The sequence below is a fragment of the Desmodus rotundus genome, chromosome 7 (genome assembly GCF_022682495.2).
Source record: "Desmodus rotundus isolate HL8 chromosome 7, HLdesRot8A.1, whole genome shotgun sequence".
Lineage (NCBI taxonomy): Eukaryota > Metazoa > Chordata > Mammalia > Chiroptera > Phyllostomidae > Desmodus > Desmodus rotundus.
This window is the reverse complement of record NC_071393.1, coordinates 119,890,685-119,907,613: the sequence shown is the minus strand read 5'-3', so window position 1 is coordinate 119,907,613 and position 16,929 is coordinate 119,890,685. Positions and strand designations below refer to the sequence as shown.

At 38.3% G+C, this 16,929-nt stretch overlaps 1 protein-coding gene across 1 annotated transcript in view; it reads right to left on the bottom strand.

Annotated features, from left to right (window-relative positions):
- NRXN3 (neurexin 3) overlaps window positions 1-16,929 on the bottom strand; it is a 1,484,332-nt gene that overhangs the window by 340,683 nt on the left and 1,126,720 nt on the right. Inside the window, 1 exon segment of the mRNA XM_045201758.2 lies at window positions 1,560-1,741. Coding sequence (XP_045057693.2) covers window positions 1,560-1,741 — 182 coding nt within the window.

Sequence of the window (16,929 nt, the reverse complement as noted above, 5' to 3'; positions counted from 1 at the left end):
TAACTATGACTCTGGTTGCCTTTCTCTGGACTCCATGGCACGGCCTTTTAAAATGCTGAAGCTCAGACTCATCGTACCCTATGGCTCCTGAAGCATCTGAGAGTGCATTAAATGTTCACAACCCTATTCAAGACCCCTCTGCCACATTTTGAAGGTGAAGGGGATCATTTCTGACCGGCTGCTGCTCCCGGAACTCCTAAACAGAGTCTTGGCTCACAATGAGACCAGACAGGCTTTCAGCTCAAACTTCAAACTTCAAGCTGCTCCTATTTCCAAGGCATGTGGGATGAGCAGGGGCTGGAGATGGGCACATCCCTGAGGGTTGGGCTTGCATGTAGTGTCAGCCAGGCAGCCCCGTCCACTCGGGACACCAGCAATGAAATCCCAGCCCCTGCTTTCCCTGGAAGCCCAGCGCATCAGTGAAACCCGAATGCGAAGATCCCCAGCAAATGTTCCTTTTCCTCCTTTTTGGAGGTTGGTGGTAATCCCCAGTTGATCTTTCCTCTTAACTGCTTTCCCCCCTCCTATTTAAACCGAATTCTTATTGCTCCAAATTAAATCCATTCTTTCTAGCCTTGTCACTGCTAACTAATGAGAACAATTCCTCTCTTTGCTCTTGGTGGCTGCACTCTGGGTACTTACGGATGAGAATCATATCCTCCTTTAGCCTACTTTCTTAACTGCAGACTGCACAGGTGATAAAATGGGTTAATTGTTGCTATTAAAATATTTTCTATCCTCATAATGAAGTAATTTTTCCCCCAAATCATTTTAATTTCTTAGAATTGCACTGCATTCTTAATGATCTGCAGTGATGGAGGGTGCAATCCTATTGGGCTAATGTTGAATATACAGAACACACCAACACACCAACTGTTGGTCGCTGTGCTCATTTCTTTCTGCCCCGCCCACCCTGACCTTGTTATTTTTAATCACATGTTCTTTACATCTCTATGAGGAAGTTCACAGTCTAGAGCAGGGGCATGAAAGTACAGCCAGTAACCTGTTTTAATAAATATATTTTGTATTGAAACACAGTCACATATGCTTTTTCAAAGGAGATTGCCTGTAGCTGCAGGGTGGAGTAGCTCTGACAGAGACTATATGATCCCCAAAGACCAAAATATTTACTATGTGGCCATTTATAAAACACTTTGCTGACCTGCAGCCTAGCAGATCATGAAAATGCAAACTGGTTTTGCTGCTTAAACCAGGTCAAGATGAATCACACCAGGTGCATCTCTTACTCACACCTAGCAGTCTGCTCAAAATTACCTGACAGGCTAAAGCACACAGTCAGGGTGTGAGTCTCCATGGACAGGGTTTTTAATTTTTCATCCCTCAGGCACCCTAGAGGCATCATGGTTCACACCTGCAGGGAAGAATGAGGCTTAACACACACAGACAATCCCTTGGATATGACACCAACACGTGTAGGCAACTTTTATAAGCACGCACCCCTTGCTGTGTCTATCTAGAACCTTTGGCTGTATTTATCTGGCTCACCAACTCAGATCACCAGGAGGACGAGAGGATTCAGGCAGAAGCCTGGTACTCACTATGTGCAGCTGGAGGAAGTCACCGAGGCCTGGGGCACTGTCGATGCGAACCAAGATGCCATCCTTCACAGTGGTGCTGAAGCCCACAGCAAGGCGGTCTGAGCGTGTGCTGGGTCTGTCATTGGCCGGCCAGGTGTAGAGGATGAGGCCTCCGCTCTTCCCGAAGATGTAGGTAGCGCCAGCTGCAAACGCAAGGAGAAAGGGAGCCATCAGGGCACTGAATCACGTGCAGCCAGTGGTAGGCACACTGTTGAGACTCCTGTGGGGAGGAAACAGCCCCCACATGCCGGTATTTGGTGACTGAGAGGGATGACATCCAAAGCCTCTAATGGTGGCTATCACCCCAAATTAAAGATGCAGGCAAAATGAATTAATAACAAAGCAGATGAGAAACATTCTGAACATCCTCAGTTCCTGCTGCCTCATGGCAGAGGGCAAGTGACACACTGTGTCTGAGAGCTTTGGGACATGTGACAAACAGCTTTTCCATCTTCCTCAAGAGTGGGATTAATTTTCCATCTCTGCCAGGACAGACACCAGTCGAAAGCCACTCCCCCACTTCTCTTTAGCTATCAGGATATTCTCGTCAGTGGAGCAGGAGAAGCTCCAGAGACACCTCCCAAAACGGCAGGTAACATGGAGGGTCCTACGCCATCACTTCATGCCTGGACCTCTACCACCCCCACAGAGAAGAAAGCTGTAGCCTCAGAAAACCAACTAACATGACTGAAAGATTTTGCTTATTTCACTGTTATGTTGTTCTACAAAAGATGATAAAAATTAATTTCAGAGGCCTTTGAAAATTAACCTTATTATTTTCCCCTAGTGGTGGTGTTTATCTGGTATTATATGACAGTTTCCACCTCCTTTTCCAAACTAAATTACAAAAAACAAAGAAAGAAAGAAAGAAAGAAAGAAAAGAGAAACAAAAGAAGATATAGGAGACAGAACAAAATCTTAGTATGATGACAAGTGGCATTGTCAATTACGACGATTGGGTTTATCAGTGTTTTTACTATTATTTACTATTATTAGTTACAAACCCAGGTGTTAGTAACAAGACATTAACTTTAAAATATTCAGAAAGCAAGCAGGAAGAAAAAAAATAAAGAAAACATCAGCACCTCATAAATTAAAAATATCTGGGTTTATAAAACAAGTTTTTATTTTTATTTTCTTATACTATTATTAATTATTTATTGTATTATTTCCATTTTTTAAAAAATATATAATCTTTCGATCTGAATTTGGGGAAAAGCATTTAAATTTGGTGACCAGAATAGACCAGAAGATTGCAGTTTCTATGGCTGTATGTATGTTACCCACAGTGAGTACTTCCATATGTCACCATATCTCCAAGTTCAAAGACCATTTGGCACCAGATTGTCTCATATGTTTCCGACTGAATACAGTCCAATGCTTGGAAATATTTTAAAGCAACATTAGAGAAGCATTCGGATATCTTTAGCATTCACTGAAAATCTTAAGCATGGGTCTACATTTAGTTTACAGAGACTATTAGGATGAAAGATGTTGTTTGAGGAAGAAATGAGTTACGCAGCTCATTTAGAAATAATAAAGTAAACTGCTACGAGGCTAGAAATAGGAGAATATGTCATGTATCATTGTTTAAGCACTAAGCCACATTATATTCTGAGACATATGAAGTCTAATTTGTCCTTTTTGAAAGGTCACTATTCTAGCCGCTCCGATATGTTCAGTTTGTATATTACATGCAACACAACATTGTTTTCCTTTTACAAATGTTTCCATCCTTAGCAGAGAGTGTCTGAAAAGCCCTCCAGTCATCTGGAGGATTTGGAGTTGTGGTATGGAAAGTTCTGGTTAAATCCATGTGCAAAACAATGTTTGCTCCTCACCATCCACAAACATGCTCAAAGTTTCTTAAAATTAGAAACATGGATATAATGATCTGCCCTTGATACCTCTTCACCTGTGAAGAATTTAAATAGTTCCCTTTCTGTGGAGCATTACGACTGTCACACCACTGCCCTTATTCTTTATTTGGAAAACCGAGGTTACTCAGTGATTAATGTATAGAATCATCAAAAATGCTAAGCAGCCTGTCACATTTTGTGGCAATTCACAAAATCTCACACTAGTCTACCCTAAATACACAGCAGATTCTGCTACAGAGATAAATCCATACTCGATCAGGAAATGATTTTGTCACCAAGAAAGGAACAACTCGAAAGTGGGTAACAGCGACAGATATGCATGGTGCTTTACAGTTTGCAAAACCTTTTCAAATTCATTAACTGGATCATCCCAACTGTTTTATGGGCCGTCTCACTTATTAGCACTGTTTGGAAACACAGATCCAAATATCTGACTTAAGTTAAGTGGCACCTCCTTTAAGTCTGCAACTTAACATTCCTGCCTCCAAAGGGTTGTCTTTACCATACGCCGCTCATATAGCTTAACATAATTATACAATAAACTGTACCAATAATTCAAAGTTGACTGGACTTCATTCTTTTCACATCCTCTCCTAAGAATAAAATGGAACAAAAACAAAGCCATAGCCCCCAACTCTGGCACGTTTTCGAAAGCTAGTCTGGTGTTCTCGCCACACAAATAACTTGACAAACCTACTCTGCTTCTATTACTTATGCACTGCAGTGTTAAATAATTTTCATTATAAAGAGGAAGAACATTTAAGAGGTAAATATACAACTTCTTATATACGGTGGTTAGGAGGTCACCACGGCTTCAATTTTTAAATAAAAAAAGAACAAGAATCTCACTGTGACAATATTAAGCTAAGTAGATACAAAACATGGTTTAAAATCATTTTATTGCTTCAGTTATTCTGAATTTAGGATGTCACTGTGTTAGGTAATTCTAACTTTGTAGGTCAAAAGGGCATAAAAGATACAAAATCCTCACCATATGGCTTATTATGCTATGGGGAAATAAGTATTATAATATGTATTCTTGGTATTGAATTTACTAGTAAGGGTGATAAAGACCCTGAATGCTCCCATAGTCCAATGTTGGTTTTAGAGGAAGTTAATAGTTGCAACTTTCTCTCTGGTAACCTATTTTTTTTTCTCCTTGGTTACTTTGCTATCTTAAATGGTTTTAAAAGATAAATATAAGCTTTCACTTAATTTTAATATAAAACACCTACAGTCCCAGGGGGAACATGTAATTATTTTGGTTTACATTTTCAAATTAAAAAGTTAATTTTCTTATTTTTAAATATTTTGTTATTTTACAAATCAACTTTTTGGGAACATCTTAGAAACTGTAAGAACCTTTCTTAACTCATTAAAGATTTTTATTTCTAAGCCATGAAATATCATATCAAATCTTTTCTTCTCTGAGCCTAGTAGTTCTGATTGCTAGTTCCTCTCTGTGCTTAGTATGCTGGTGCCAAAACCATATTACATTTATTAAAATCTGAACCATGTAAATTTCCTGCTTGCTAGCAAAAAATGATCAATTCAACTGAAGAAAAAATTACTATGGTAGCATTTTGGCCATTTAGCATTGCAGGATTTAAAGTTTGCTGGCAGCTGAGGTTTCTTTGGTCAGTTCCAACCAACACAGTATTTCAGAAATGAAATTTCCACACTGTCAGCATTAACCAAGATAAAGTGGGTACACTCCATCTTCAAATAGTCAACCAGTATGACATGTTATTACATTTGAGACACAGCTTCTTTTGTCTCAAAAGCACCACAATAAGGGTTTGGCTTATTGTTTTTGTAATTGATTAGCTATTTACTGGGATGGTGATGATGGTGATTTCGGCAGAGTTAGATGGGAAGGTATAGGTACGTTTTGGTGTGTATTCTTTGAAGGGGGTTGAAAGGGGAAAGAAGGGTAGACCAGCCCCCATTGAAAAAATCATGGACAAGTCCTGGGGGGCAGTTTAATGTGCTTATGCCATCAGCTGATTAATTAGATTATCTATGATTTCTCAAGAAGACGGAAAGATAAATTTTTCCAGTTCACACATTTCCCCAATAAATAGTTCTTAAACTTATGGTGATTATTACTGGTTATTTTACTAGACTCCAGTTTAATTGTTGGTCAACTTTTCCTTATTTAGGACCACTTGGATAATTACTGTTATTGTTGTTTTGACCTATAAACCTCAAGGTCCTGTCATTATGACACTGTTTCTACTTCTATTTTCATTTATAAATATCATGTTACCTTTGGGGGAGATTAATAACAGGAATATAATCATGGTCCTTTTTAAGACTTACATTAGATATAAACATTATATAGATATACACATATGTGTGTACACATATACATATGTGTGTATGTAAAAAATCAAGTTAGAAAATATAGTAGACTACCTGAAATTAATTTATTATTTTCCCCATCAAATATTTACAGATAAAATGGCTCCAGAGAAGCATTTAAATATAATCCTGGTTGTATGTTTATGTTTTCTTTTTAAAGGAAACCTGAAGCAATTGAGCTTTCCCTGAAATAGTTTCCAGTGGGTGTTAAAATGAAACAAGTTAGAAGCATCTCCCAGGGGGAAGCCTTAGATGTGAAATTTAAAGAGAACTAGATAATTTGCTCATGAGTAAGTGTCATAGGTAGAATAACAAATTAAGTAATAAAAATAAGTCTTAATGTGCAAACCACCTGGTAGGTAAGCTAGAATAAGAAACAAGATGTCCAACTCCTACTCTATCTAATGCTATCTGCACATTGCCTAAGAAATTAGGATAAAATCTCATGACACTAAGGTATATGTCTATCTTCTATTATTTCAGGTTCCTATTTCTTATTTCTATTTTATTACTCTCTCATCAGCCTTATCTACACTTGTGTTCTTAATTTTCAAATGGTAAATCCTTTTGAAAAATAAGTGGACTACCAATGACATAAAATGTATTATGTCACTAAGTGTAACTATTGCTATTAAAACTATCTTTTATTCGTATCAATTACTATATAGCTAATAAAAACAAAATGGAAAGAATGTCAAACTAACAACTATCTTTTTCTAGCAAATGGAGGCATAACGCTCAAGGATCTCCTGACTGATGGCCTAAAGAATACAGTTTCTTGATTTCTTTTATTTAGTTTGTTTCATGGTCCCCACCCTCCAACACACACACACACACACACACACACACACACACACACCCCGAGTCTGGCAGGGTGTTTATAATAATAGTAGGGCCTTATATTTTCATAGCTCTAAATGACCTTCAAATTGCTTTCTTTGGGAGTATCTCATTTGATACCTCTTCCCTCAATACCACTGAAGTACTAACGGCATATTTTCATTACTGTTTTAGTTTTTAAAAAATGGTTAAAAGAGATTAGATGACTGGATCTAGTATTAAGTGGTGGCGCTAAGAGTAGAACCAGAGCTTCCCTTCTCGACTCTGCCCTCTCTCCCCTCTAGTTGTCCTGCTGACCCAGGAGATGAAGCTTCCTTAAAGGAATCCCCAGAGACCAAGAGCTCCGTAAGAAGGAAGGGAGGGTGATTAACAGGTGGAAAAACTATGAACAACAAAACCTCCATATTCCAGGGTGAGCCACTAAGGAGTACTAGGTAAGTGATAAGTGATACTGATTTTACAAACAGCCCTGCACGGCATTTATTGAATGGATGGCTTATTGTGATCTATTTTGCCTACTCTGGATTTTTTTAAAATAAATACCAAAAGTGATGATAAAGTAGCCTTAAATAAAGCACAACTAAAGGGGATGAACATTAAAAAAAGAGATTTCATTAATATGAAAGGTCGTCCTTTATCTTTGGCAAAAAAAAAAAGTATCAGATTTACTATTCGGCTAATAGAGAAACTGACAACATAGCCAAAGAGTAAAATATATTATCAGGGACGGCCAAGCCCCATTTCCTAAACAAGGCTCAGCTAAGGCGAGGACTCCCTCCATATGGGGCAATTGCTTCCTCTCTCTTGAAAAAGAATGATTTTTTAAAAAGCACTAAGCCAGACAAACAAAACAACAAAACAGAGGTAGGCAGGTCCCAATATTCTAAAGAAAGATTTCAAGTCAAAGACTCCCCAACAGAATCAGTATTGGTTCAGCTCAGTATAAATTTGCTTGGTAATATTAGAACTCAAACTTGCGTACAGAGTGAATCCATTACATACTGTATCCAATGCCAAAGGTTCCATAGGAGGAAGTGGGGGGAAAGTATAAAACCAATAAATTCTACCTATTAACCTAATGTCTTACATGAGTTAAAAAGTCCGCCATTATTTAATTCTGGTAAAAAATATCATTAAAAAAAGACATTCTTCTTGGATAATTATAAGTCATGTGCAAACCCTGTTCTTGCAAACGTGCTTGGTGGGACCGTGGGGTGGGAATGTCATCATGGATTTTCCGGGGAGTCTGAAGAGGAACCCAGTCATTGTGCTCTTTCCAAATCGGACTCCAAGTGTTGCAGTGGCTCAGTGCTCCGCTTCCTTACGGACACTCGCACTGGGACATCACACATAGGTTCTGGGCGTGTCCAGGAGTGCTGAGCAATACACACACCATGACACCTTTTCAGTCTTAGAGGTAACGATATTTTCAGAAACACACTTCATCAGAAAACATTTTAAAGAGTTATTTGTACTCATCAGATTCAGGATGCTGCCACTAGGAAAAAGAAGATGATTAGTGACAAAGAAGACAATGGTTTCCACATTGAAATCGATCTAAATACAAAGCTTCCAGGGACACACTTAAAATTTCCCCTTGCTGGAAAGAATTATCACAAGCTCATAGTTTTCCTTTGGAGCAATTATTTCTCTCACAAACATTTGGTAGTGCTTAACAATACTAATTATAATACTAATGTTAATACTAATATTAATATTCATACTGGTTCTATGTATGAGTAATTATATGTATGAATAATTTAATATACTGGAGTGGGCAAAAAGTAGGTTTAAAGTTGTTTAAAATAAAACAAATATATATTAATTATGGTATTATTTGTCTTTTTCCATAAGAATAACTATAAACCTACTTTTGCCACTCCTGTATATTGATACTATATTATATTTTAGTATACAGTATAATATTTTGAATTCATATATCTCTCACTTTAAATATTGTTGCTGTGATGGTTTGTTAAGGCTGTCATAACAAGGTACAACAGACTGGGTGGCTTAAACAACAGAGATTTATCTCCTTGTAATTCTGGAGGCTAGAATTCCAAGATCAAGGTGTTAGTAGTGTTACTTTCCTCCGAGGCCTCCCTGCTTGGCTGGTAAATGGCTGCCTTCTCACTGTGCCCGACACGGCCTACCCTCTTTATTCATCTGTGCCCTAATTTTCTCTTTCCATAAGAACTCCATTCATATTGGATTAGAGCCCATCATAATGACCACATTTTAACTTAACTGCCTCTTCAGAGATGCTACTTCCAAATACAATTACATTTGGAGGTCCAGGAGGTGATGATGGAAACATAGGCACTGTGGGGGAACACAATTCAGCCTGTAGCAGTTGCTATCCCAGTTGTAAAGACGAGGGAAGCTGTAGAATGACTTGCCCTAGATCTAGTGGCATCAGGAAATTAATCCACACCTCCCTAACTCTATGATCTACATTCTTTTAATTATGTCAAACTGCATTCCTAATAGGCTTTCTTTGACCTTTACCTGTGCATCTATGTGGGAAGGGCGATGATGACGGAGAGAAGAAAGACAGAAACAACATGGAAACGCAGCTCCCTCACAGTGGAAATGGCAGTGCAGGGCTGATCATTTTACTTTACTTAAGTGACAGTGGTTTTACATGAAGTTGGGGTCTGTAAAGTGTATGAAGCAATGTCAGAGAACAGGTGGCTCCTGACTTAATTTCACCACACTTGCAAAACTCTAAACTCTATAAAGGGTGGACTCTGATGAAGTTTATTTCAGAAATTATCTCATAGCCAACACAATTTCTTTATCCAAGCTAGTTTCTTACATAACAAACCAAAATAAATTCTAGGAAATGGCACAGTATTCAGGTTTAAGAAAATATCAAGTTTTAATGTCAAAGAAAATGAGAATCTAAAACCCTTCTGTACCATCAGCTGCTGGAGAACAGACAGGGCTGTTTAATTTATCTCTCCATCAATACTGTGAATGCTCAGGAATAAGTGCTGTTGAATTAATCAATAAAACTTGGCTCACCTATACTTTCATATCTCCACATTGTCATTCAGGCATCTGCCCATTAATCCATTTCAGCTTTTTTGTCATTTCATCTCAATGTGGAAATACTTCATAAAGACCCATCAATTAGAATTCACAACATATCCTATGATGGAGGAGGGTACAGCTTCCAGTTTATAAAAGATATCTAACCAGAAGGACTATTAAATAATTTTTATTGAGTGAATTTTTGGCAGGCTCAGGTAACAAAATTGCACCCACTTTTAGTCAAATTGTTTTATGTTATCCTTCATTTTCTAAATCTCGTTGCTCTATCTATCCATCCATAGATACATATGATATTCCACTTTACAGAACATTAACTAAGTGCAAAGACCATGTACACATTTGTCCCGAGGCAAAATATAAATCATAAAAAGTAAAAATCATCACTTTAAAGTTACTCATCAGTCTTTTCTGTAGCATTTTTTTAAAACTCATTCCTTCTGGTGAGATCTCACGGGACATAGTTAGAATAAAAGGGAAGTTCAGAGCACATTCATCTGCCTCCTTTTATTCCACAGGTTTGAACTACCTTCTCTAATAAGAGCGATCAAGGGATATGTAAGTACTGAATATTCTCTGAGAAAGAAATGCAGATAAAGAGTAGTTGCTTATTTCCAGTGCTTTGATTTAAATGCTTGATAGAGACAGACTCCACAATTTCAAGGGGCCAGAGTCTATAAACAGGTGACTTGGACATATTTGTGACTCTAATTCATAAAACACAATTTTACTGGAAAAGTTGACTAATATTTTTAAGGGTAATGTCTCTTACTTCTATAACACAGATATCTCTTTGTCATAGAACCCATGAGGTCTGTCTGGAAAAAGTCCAACGATTGTTAATATAATAAGAATGGTTTGCATGACAGTGATGTAACCCAGCACCCGAGGAGAGTGGACTGGAATGTGCATGTGTGAACAATGACAACTTCACTGTACTAGCCAGTGGGGGCAGTACATGCCATTGAGTGAGCATGTGCACTGTGTGGCTGTCACGTTCAAAATGACTGAGCAAGTAGAGCAACAAATTTGCCTCAAAATTTGTATTAAGCTTGAACATTCCTCCACAGGAACTATTTTGGACAATTCAGAAGGCTGAAGCTATGGATGACTGGTGTTTGGCAGCTTCATCGTGACAATGCATCTGCTTATGCATCACATCTTGTGCAGGAACATCAAATCACCCAGGTGACTCGGCACCCCTACAGGCCAGATTTGGTGCCCTGTGACTTCTGGCTTTTCTCACATCTAAAATCACCTGTGAAAGGGAAGAGATTTCAGACCATCCATTTGGTTAAGGAAAATATGACAGGGCAGCTGATGGCAACAGGGAGCACTATGTGCGGTCCCAAGGTGCCTACTTTGAAGGGGACTGAGGCATCACTATCTTATATACAATGTTTCTTATATCTTATTCCATAAATGTCTCTATTTTTCATATTATATGGCTGGGTACCTTCTGGACAGACTTTGTATGTCAGCATTAGGCAGAAGGAAGAAAGTTTAACTATGTGGCCCATTTTCCTATTCTATAACAATCACTTAGCTTTAATGTGCCTCAGTTTCCCATGATTAAGTAGGTGATAATATCTCTTTTACTTACTCATTTCAAAAAGTTGAATTAGGGTCAAAATGGCTATTAATGTACGCTACACAAAACTCTGGGAATAGTTTAGTATTTCCATTTTACGGTGATCGTTTCAAAGTGAAGGAATACCCAAAGTTTTGGCACCTGCAGGAGACTTTGATTATTCCCTATGTCCCACATATTCTCCCTCTTTACTTGAAAAATTAGCTCCTTCCCATGGAAATTACTATTTTCTCCCATTCCAATTATGTGATTTGAATGAAAATTGTGAACCACTTAATAGATTTTTCCTATGCATACAGCTGGATTGGCTAAGATGTGGAAATTAACCCATTTTACCAATCAGAGCACTTCACTGAATAATTCTTAACCTGGACCCAGAAAAACACTCCATCAGTCCCTGTCTGATAAAAAGGTATGCACATGACTGCCATGGCAACCTCTCCTATCATGGGGAAGAAGTTGCGAGAAAAAACAAATCCTGACTCAAAGAGTGAAGTCAAACTGTTGATCAGGAGTTGGACACAGAGCCCTGCCTGGTGTGGCTCAGTGGTTGAGTGCTGGCCCGTGAACCAAAGGGTCACTGGTTCAATTCCAAGTCTAGGGCACAGGCTTGGGTTGTAGGCCATGTCCTCAGTAGGGAGCACACAAGAGGCAACCACACATTGATGTTTTGCTCCCTCTCTTTCTCCCTCCCTTCCCCTCTCTGAAAAATAAATAAATAAAATCTTAAAAAAAAAAAGAGGTGGACACAAAGAGAAAAATCTTAACATTTTTTGGCTACTTGGTTTTAATTGTCCATGTTGTGAAATTGTATCTTTGTCTTTGTTACATAAAATTCTCAATAACTAACTTGTTTAGTTTAAGCTAGTTCAAATTTTATTCTCCTACAACTAAACAGTCCTGGATAGTAAAGAATCCCTGGAAACTATCACAGTGCCTGGAATACATGGAGGGGCACAAAAGCACTTGTTAAATGAATTGGCAAAAAAATGATCAATTTGATCGAGTAATAAGTTACCCAGGAATGTAACTTAAGAATAAAAGCACATTTAGTAATATATATATAATGAAATAAGAGCATGTGTAAAACTGATCATGTTCTTGTTGACAAAGAAAATCTTAAATATTCCCATAATTAGGTTATATAAAACACTATATATAATGTTATATAATTACATATTATAAAATACATTATATATTATATATATTATATATATAATATATACATTGTATATTTCCATAATAAGATAATGTTATATAATAAACTCCTGGGTAACTTATCACTTGATCATCTCAATCATTTTTTGTTACTGTGGTTGGGATTTCTCCTTTTCATTTCAACCTGGTAATTACTTATTATTAAAACAATCTTTGATTTTTTTAACTGAAAAATATTGTAAGCTTTGGGGATTTGGATCTCTCTCTCTCTCTACAACCACTATAACAAAAATCTGTAAAATGTCTTGAAATAATTCAACAAGAAAGCTACAGAAAAAGACCTATATAAAGGAAACTATAATTTTGAGGACATAACACATATTGATAGATGATGATGATGATAGATAGATGATAGATAGATAGATAGATAGATAGATGATAGATAGATAGATAGATAGATAGATAGATAGATAGAAGATAGTTATAATGTTACTGGACAGGAAAAATATGAATATATCTACCAACTGTTAATTTTTAAGGCGATGGGCTCTAACTTAGCAATTCTCTCCTATGGAGCCTTTGGGCTGTTTGTTTTATGGGTGGGTATAATTTGGGGTACAGGGTGCAGTTTGATTTAAGAAGACAGACAGAATATGTGGCTGAATAAAGAACTTCCAATTTCCTCATTTGGTAGATGGATAAGTTTTAGGTAATTTTTTAAAAAAATGCCCACATCGAAAAAAGAGTTTTTAATCTATGGCACAAGAGCAATGTCTGAAACTTCTCACACAACTGACTTAATCAGAAGGCCTAATATAGAAAAACAGAATTTCTCTGCTTAATATATATACCATTTCCATTCTTTAAATAAAATCTTCAGGAATGTTAGGCCAAATTATTTTGCTCTTCTTAAAATGATAGTCTATGGCTAAGAATGACATAAAAGACCGAACAGATCAAAGTCAGCCTCTGGTGGTCAAAGCCGTTTTGCATCATCTATTCAATGAAACTTTATCCCTCACACCTGATCAACCAACAATTGCATCATTGCATTATTATGTAATACTTTGGTAATCAGTTTACAGTTTACTTTTAGAACTGATTTCCTCTGAACACATAAGCTCCTCCTAATTCTCTCAATCTTTTATTGTCTTTAAAGGCTCAGCACAAGCTATAAAGCTTCTATTTTTTTTTCCTTTGTTATTTTAACAAGACAATTGCCCTTCTCTAATATTTGGTGATTCTCATTCCACCTGCGTAATGAAATGTATTTCAAACACATCCTCCAGCTCAGTCTCTCTGTCTCCCCTCCATACTTCCCAGTCCCCATCCCTCAAAAGTGTGCCTGCTCCTCAGATTCTGATGATAACTACAATTTCTCGTTTATTCTTCACCTGGGCCTTGTGGGAGGTGAGCACATTATCCCTGCTTTAAAAAAATTGTCCTCTAATCGTCAGGTCCTGGACTGAGGCACCTGTGACACCGAGCCTTACACTTCTGTTCATGAAGTCATGCTGCCAGCGCATAAAAACTAATTTCCGGGCCCTCTCTTACTTGCAGTGTGATAACTTCAGCAGTGATTCAACGGCGCCGATATGACAGTCTGCAAACAAACAGCAGTCACTTCCATCAACGCCGGAAGATTTGTTATGATGGATATATTCAAACGCACCAGTCTCTTTTTAGAAAATGCAATTTCACGAAAAAAACGGAAGATAATTGGTCTTTAGCTCTTGCGGTAAACTTAGATAGCACCTGCCATATTTAAATTAATACAGTGCTTCTCCTAGTTAGATTAGGCCTTCTGATTAAGTCAATCATGTGAAAAGATTCAGACATTGCCCATGTGCACTCAGATTAGAAGATGTTTTTTTGATGTGGGTATTTTTTTTTTAAATAACGTGATACTTGTCCATCTACTAAAAAGGAAATTGAAAGTTCTTTATTCAGTCATATATCCTGTCGGTCCTTATCTCTCGGCCTCAGCTTTTGCCTCACATTGTGTCGCATAGGTGGTAGGTTTATTGCGCGCTGGAAGATTCTCTAAAGCAATGGCTTCGTATTTGAAGCCTCCACGGGAACACTGGGTCTGCCTGCCAGAGATCACATACACATCGCTCTCGAGGATTTATTCCCTTTCCCATTGTCCCCGTTTCCTCTCACTCTGGCTGCCACAGTGCAGATCAGAAAACTCAGAGAACAGCTTTGCTCCTTTTAATCTCTCCTAAACCAGCAGCAGGAACAAATCAGACTCACAGAGCTGGAGCAGCAGAATGTAAAATGCCAAGGCTGGTATTTCAATCGACCCTCCCACTTCCAGAGGATGCCTGGATAAGGAGGAGTGAAGAGGTTCCTTCCAGGCAACAGACTGGGCTTAAAGGGCCTACCTGCATTTATAATTCGGTGGCCTAGAGGTACCATTAGTATGACCTCCTCAGTAAGAAGGGAGCACATTTTCTCAGAAGGAGGCCCTCTTATTGGTCACAATTAGTAAAGATCCAATTTCCTTTAATTAATCCAGTTAACTCAATCCCTTCATATGTGTCCAAAGTTTACTTTAAAGTGAACATTCTGCCTAGTCATAAACTTGGGGAAGAAGCTTACGAACAACAGGGCACAAAGACATCTTATGTTTACTAGATCACACCATAATTTTAAAAGTTATCCGTGTTCCATAGTCGAAGTTGACCGTGTTGTGGTAGGTCTTGCTGCCCAGCAGGAGTTAGGGTTTCGCATGCATGTGATTAAATTATTGGTTCCTTGAAGGCAACGGTGATGTCACATGCTTCTTTGTGTCCCCATGATGGCTGAGTCCCATGCCAGATGCATACAATCCTGTGGTACAGGGACTGGAAAGATAATTTAGGAGCCAATATTTGATCTCACTGTTTCTAGATGCAAATACTGAGGTCTAAAGAGGTTATAAAATTTGTCCAAGGTCATGGGTGGTGAGTAGCAGAGCCAAACTGCGATTCCTCTCCTGACGCTAGTACAGTGCCCATTCTATATTATTTCTTGACACCTTCAAAGTAGGTGCTTGACAAAATAGAAGCAGACTCATAGATAGAGAGCAGGCTGACAGCTCTGGAGATAAGGTGTTGAGGGGGTACGGGGTGGAGCAAAAAGAAAAAGAACTCACAGGCACAAACAACAGCATGGGGATTGCAGGGAGGAAGGGGACAGGTGGAGGTGGAAGGAGGTATGGGGGGATAAATGGTAATGGAAAAAACACAATACAAAGAATTAAAGTAGGCGCTTAATGAAAAACATGTTTCTTCTTCAATTTTAATTAATCTGTTTACACTCTGTCACTTAAGGTTACTGTTTCCATAGTAAGACTCACTATGGAGCAGGTTTAAAGTGTGTGCATGTGTGAGAGAGAGAGAGATACTTAGAGTTACATCAGTATTTACTCTGCATATATATGCTTTATCGGGTACACAATGATCTGGAGCCATATATTTGAATATATAAAATAACAAATCATATATAAAGGAGTCTTCTTCTGATTCATTATTCTTAGTCCACAAGGAAGTGAAGACAGAGAGGAGAAAATATCTGAAAAAATTACAGTTCAACAGCTACAGAATCGAAGCTAAAGCTTGAACTTCTCTATTCCCTGGAAGAGGACCGACTTTCAGCTTTATGGCATTCCTTTCCAAAGCCTGAGGTCTCCCTATAATAGGGGAATAAGCCAACTGAAGTGCTAGTCCACACGTCTGTTCAGTGTGAACAAGTGTAAGGCTGATGACACAGTGCTCCTTGGATCTGATGATGCCAGACACCTCAGGAGGGAAGAAATGCGAGGAGGTTGGAAGGGTATGCTACAATCTGAATGGGATCTCTTTAAAAGCACTGTGCAGCAGGAAAGACAAGTATAATGGCTATTTAATCATCTTCACTATGAAGTGCCAATTCTTTAGACTCTCATGACATTCATGAATGATGCAGGAGGCGGACATGACAAATGCAGAGCAATTCCCTGCGACAGACACTTTCAGGGAATTTATGCTCCCCTCCCTCCCAGGACAAAAGGACTCCTGGGCTCAGTTATCATTTGTTCTGGGAGAGAATTTACAGCCTCGCTAGCAACTCTTTTTACCCTACTAAAGTGCTTATTTTGATATACGGACTGTGATTGTTCAAGAACAACTGTATCCTTGGAAATTCATGTGCAGTGAGCAGTCTTGCTGGCTCACTTTCCTTCACTCCATGCACTTCTATCATTTTCCAGGTTCTACAGTCTAGAGGACTTGGACACAGGTCTCTAAATCACATGTCCACCTATTTGGTCACACACACACACATGCACACGGCACTCTGCAACATCTGAAAGCCCTAATGCTGTTTTTATTCACTGTGAATCACATAATTCTCTAGTGTAAAGCTACACTCACTGTTAACTATGCAATAAACATCTTATTCTGTACCCTCTGCCCACAGA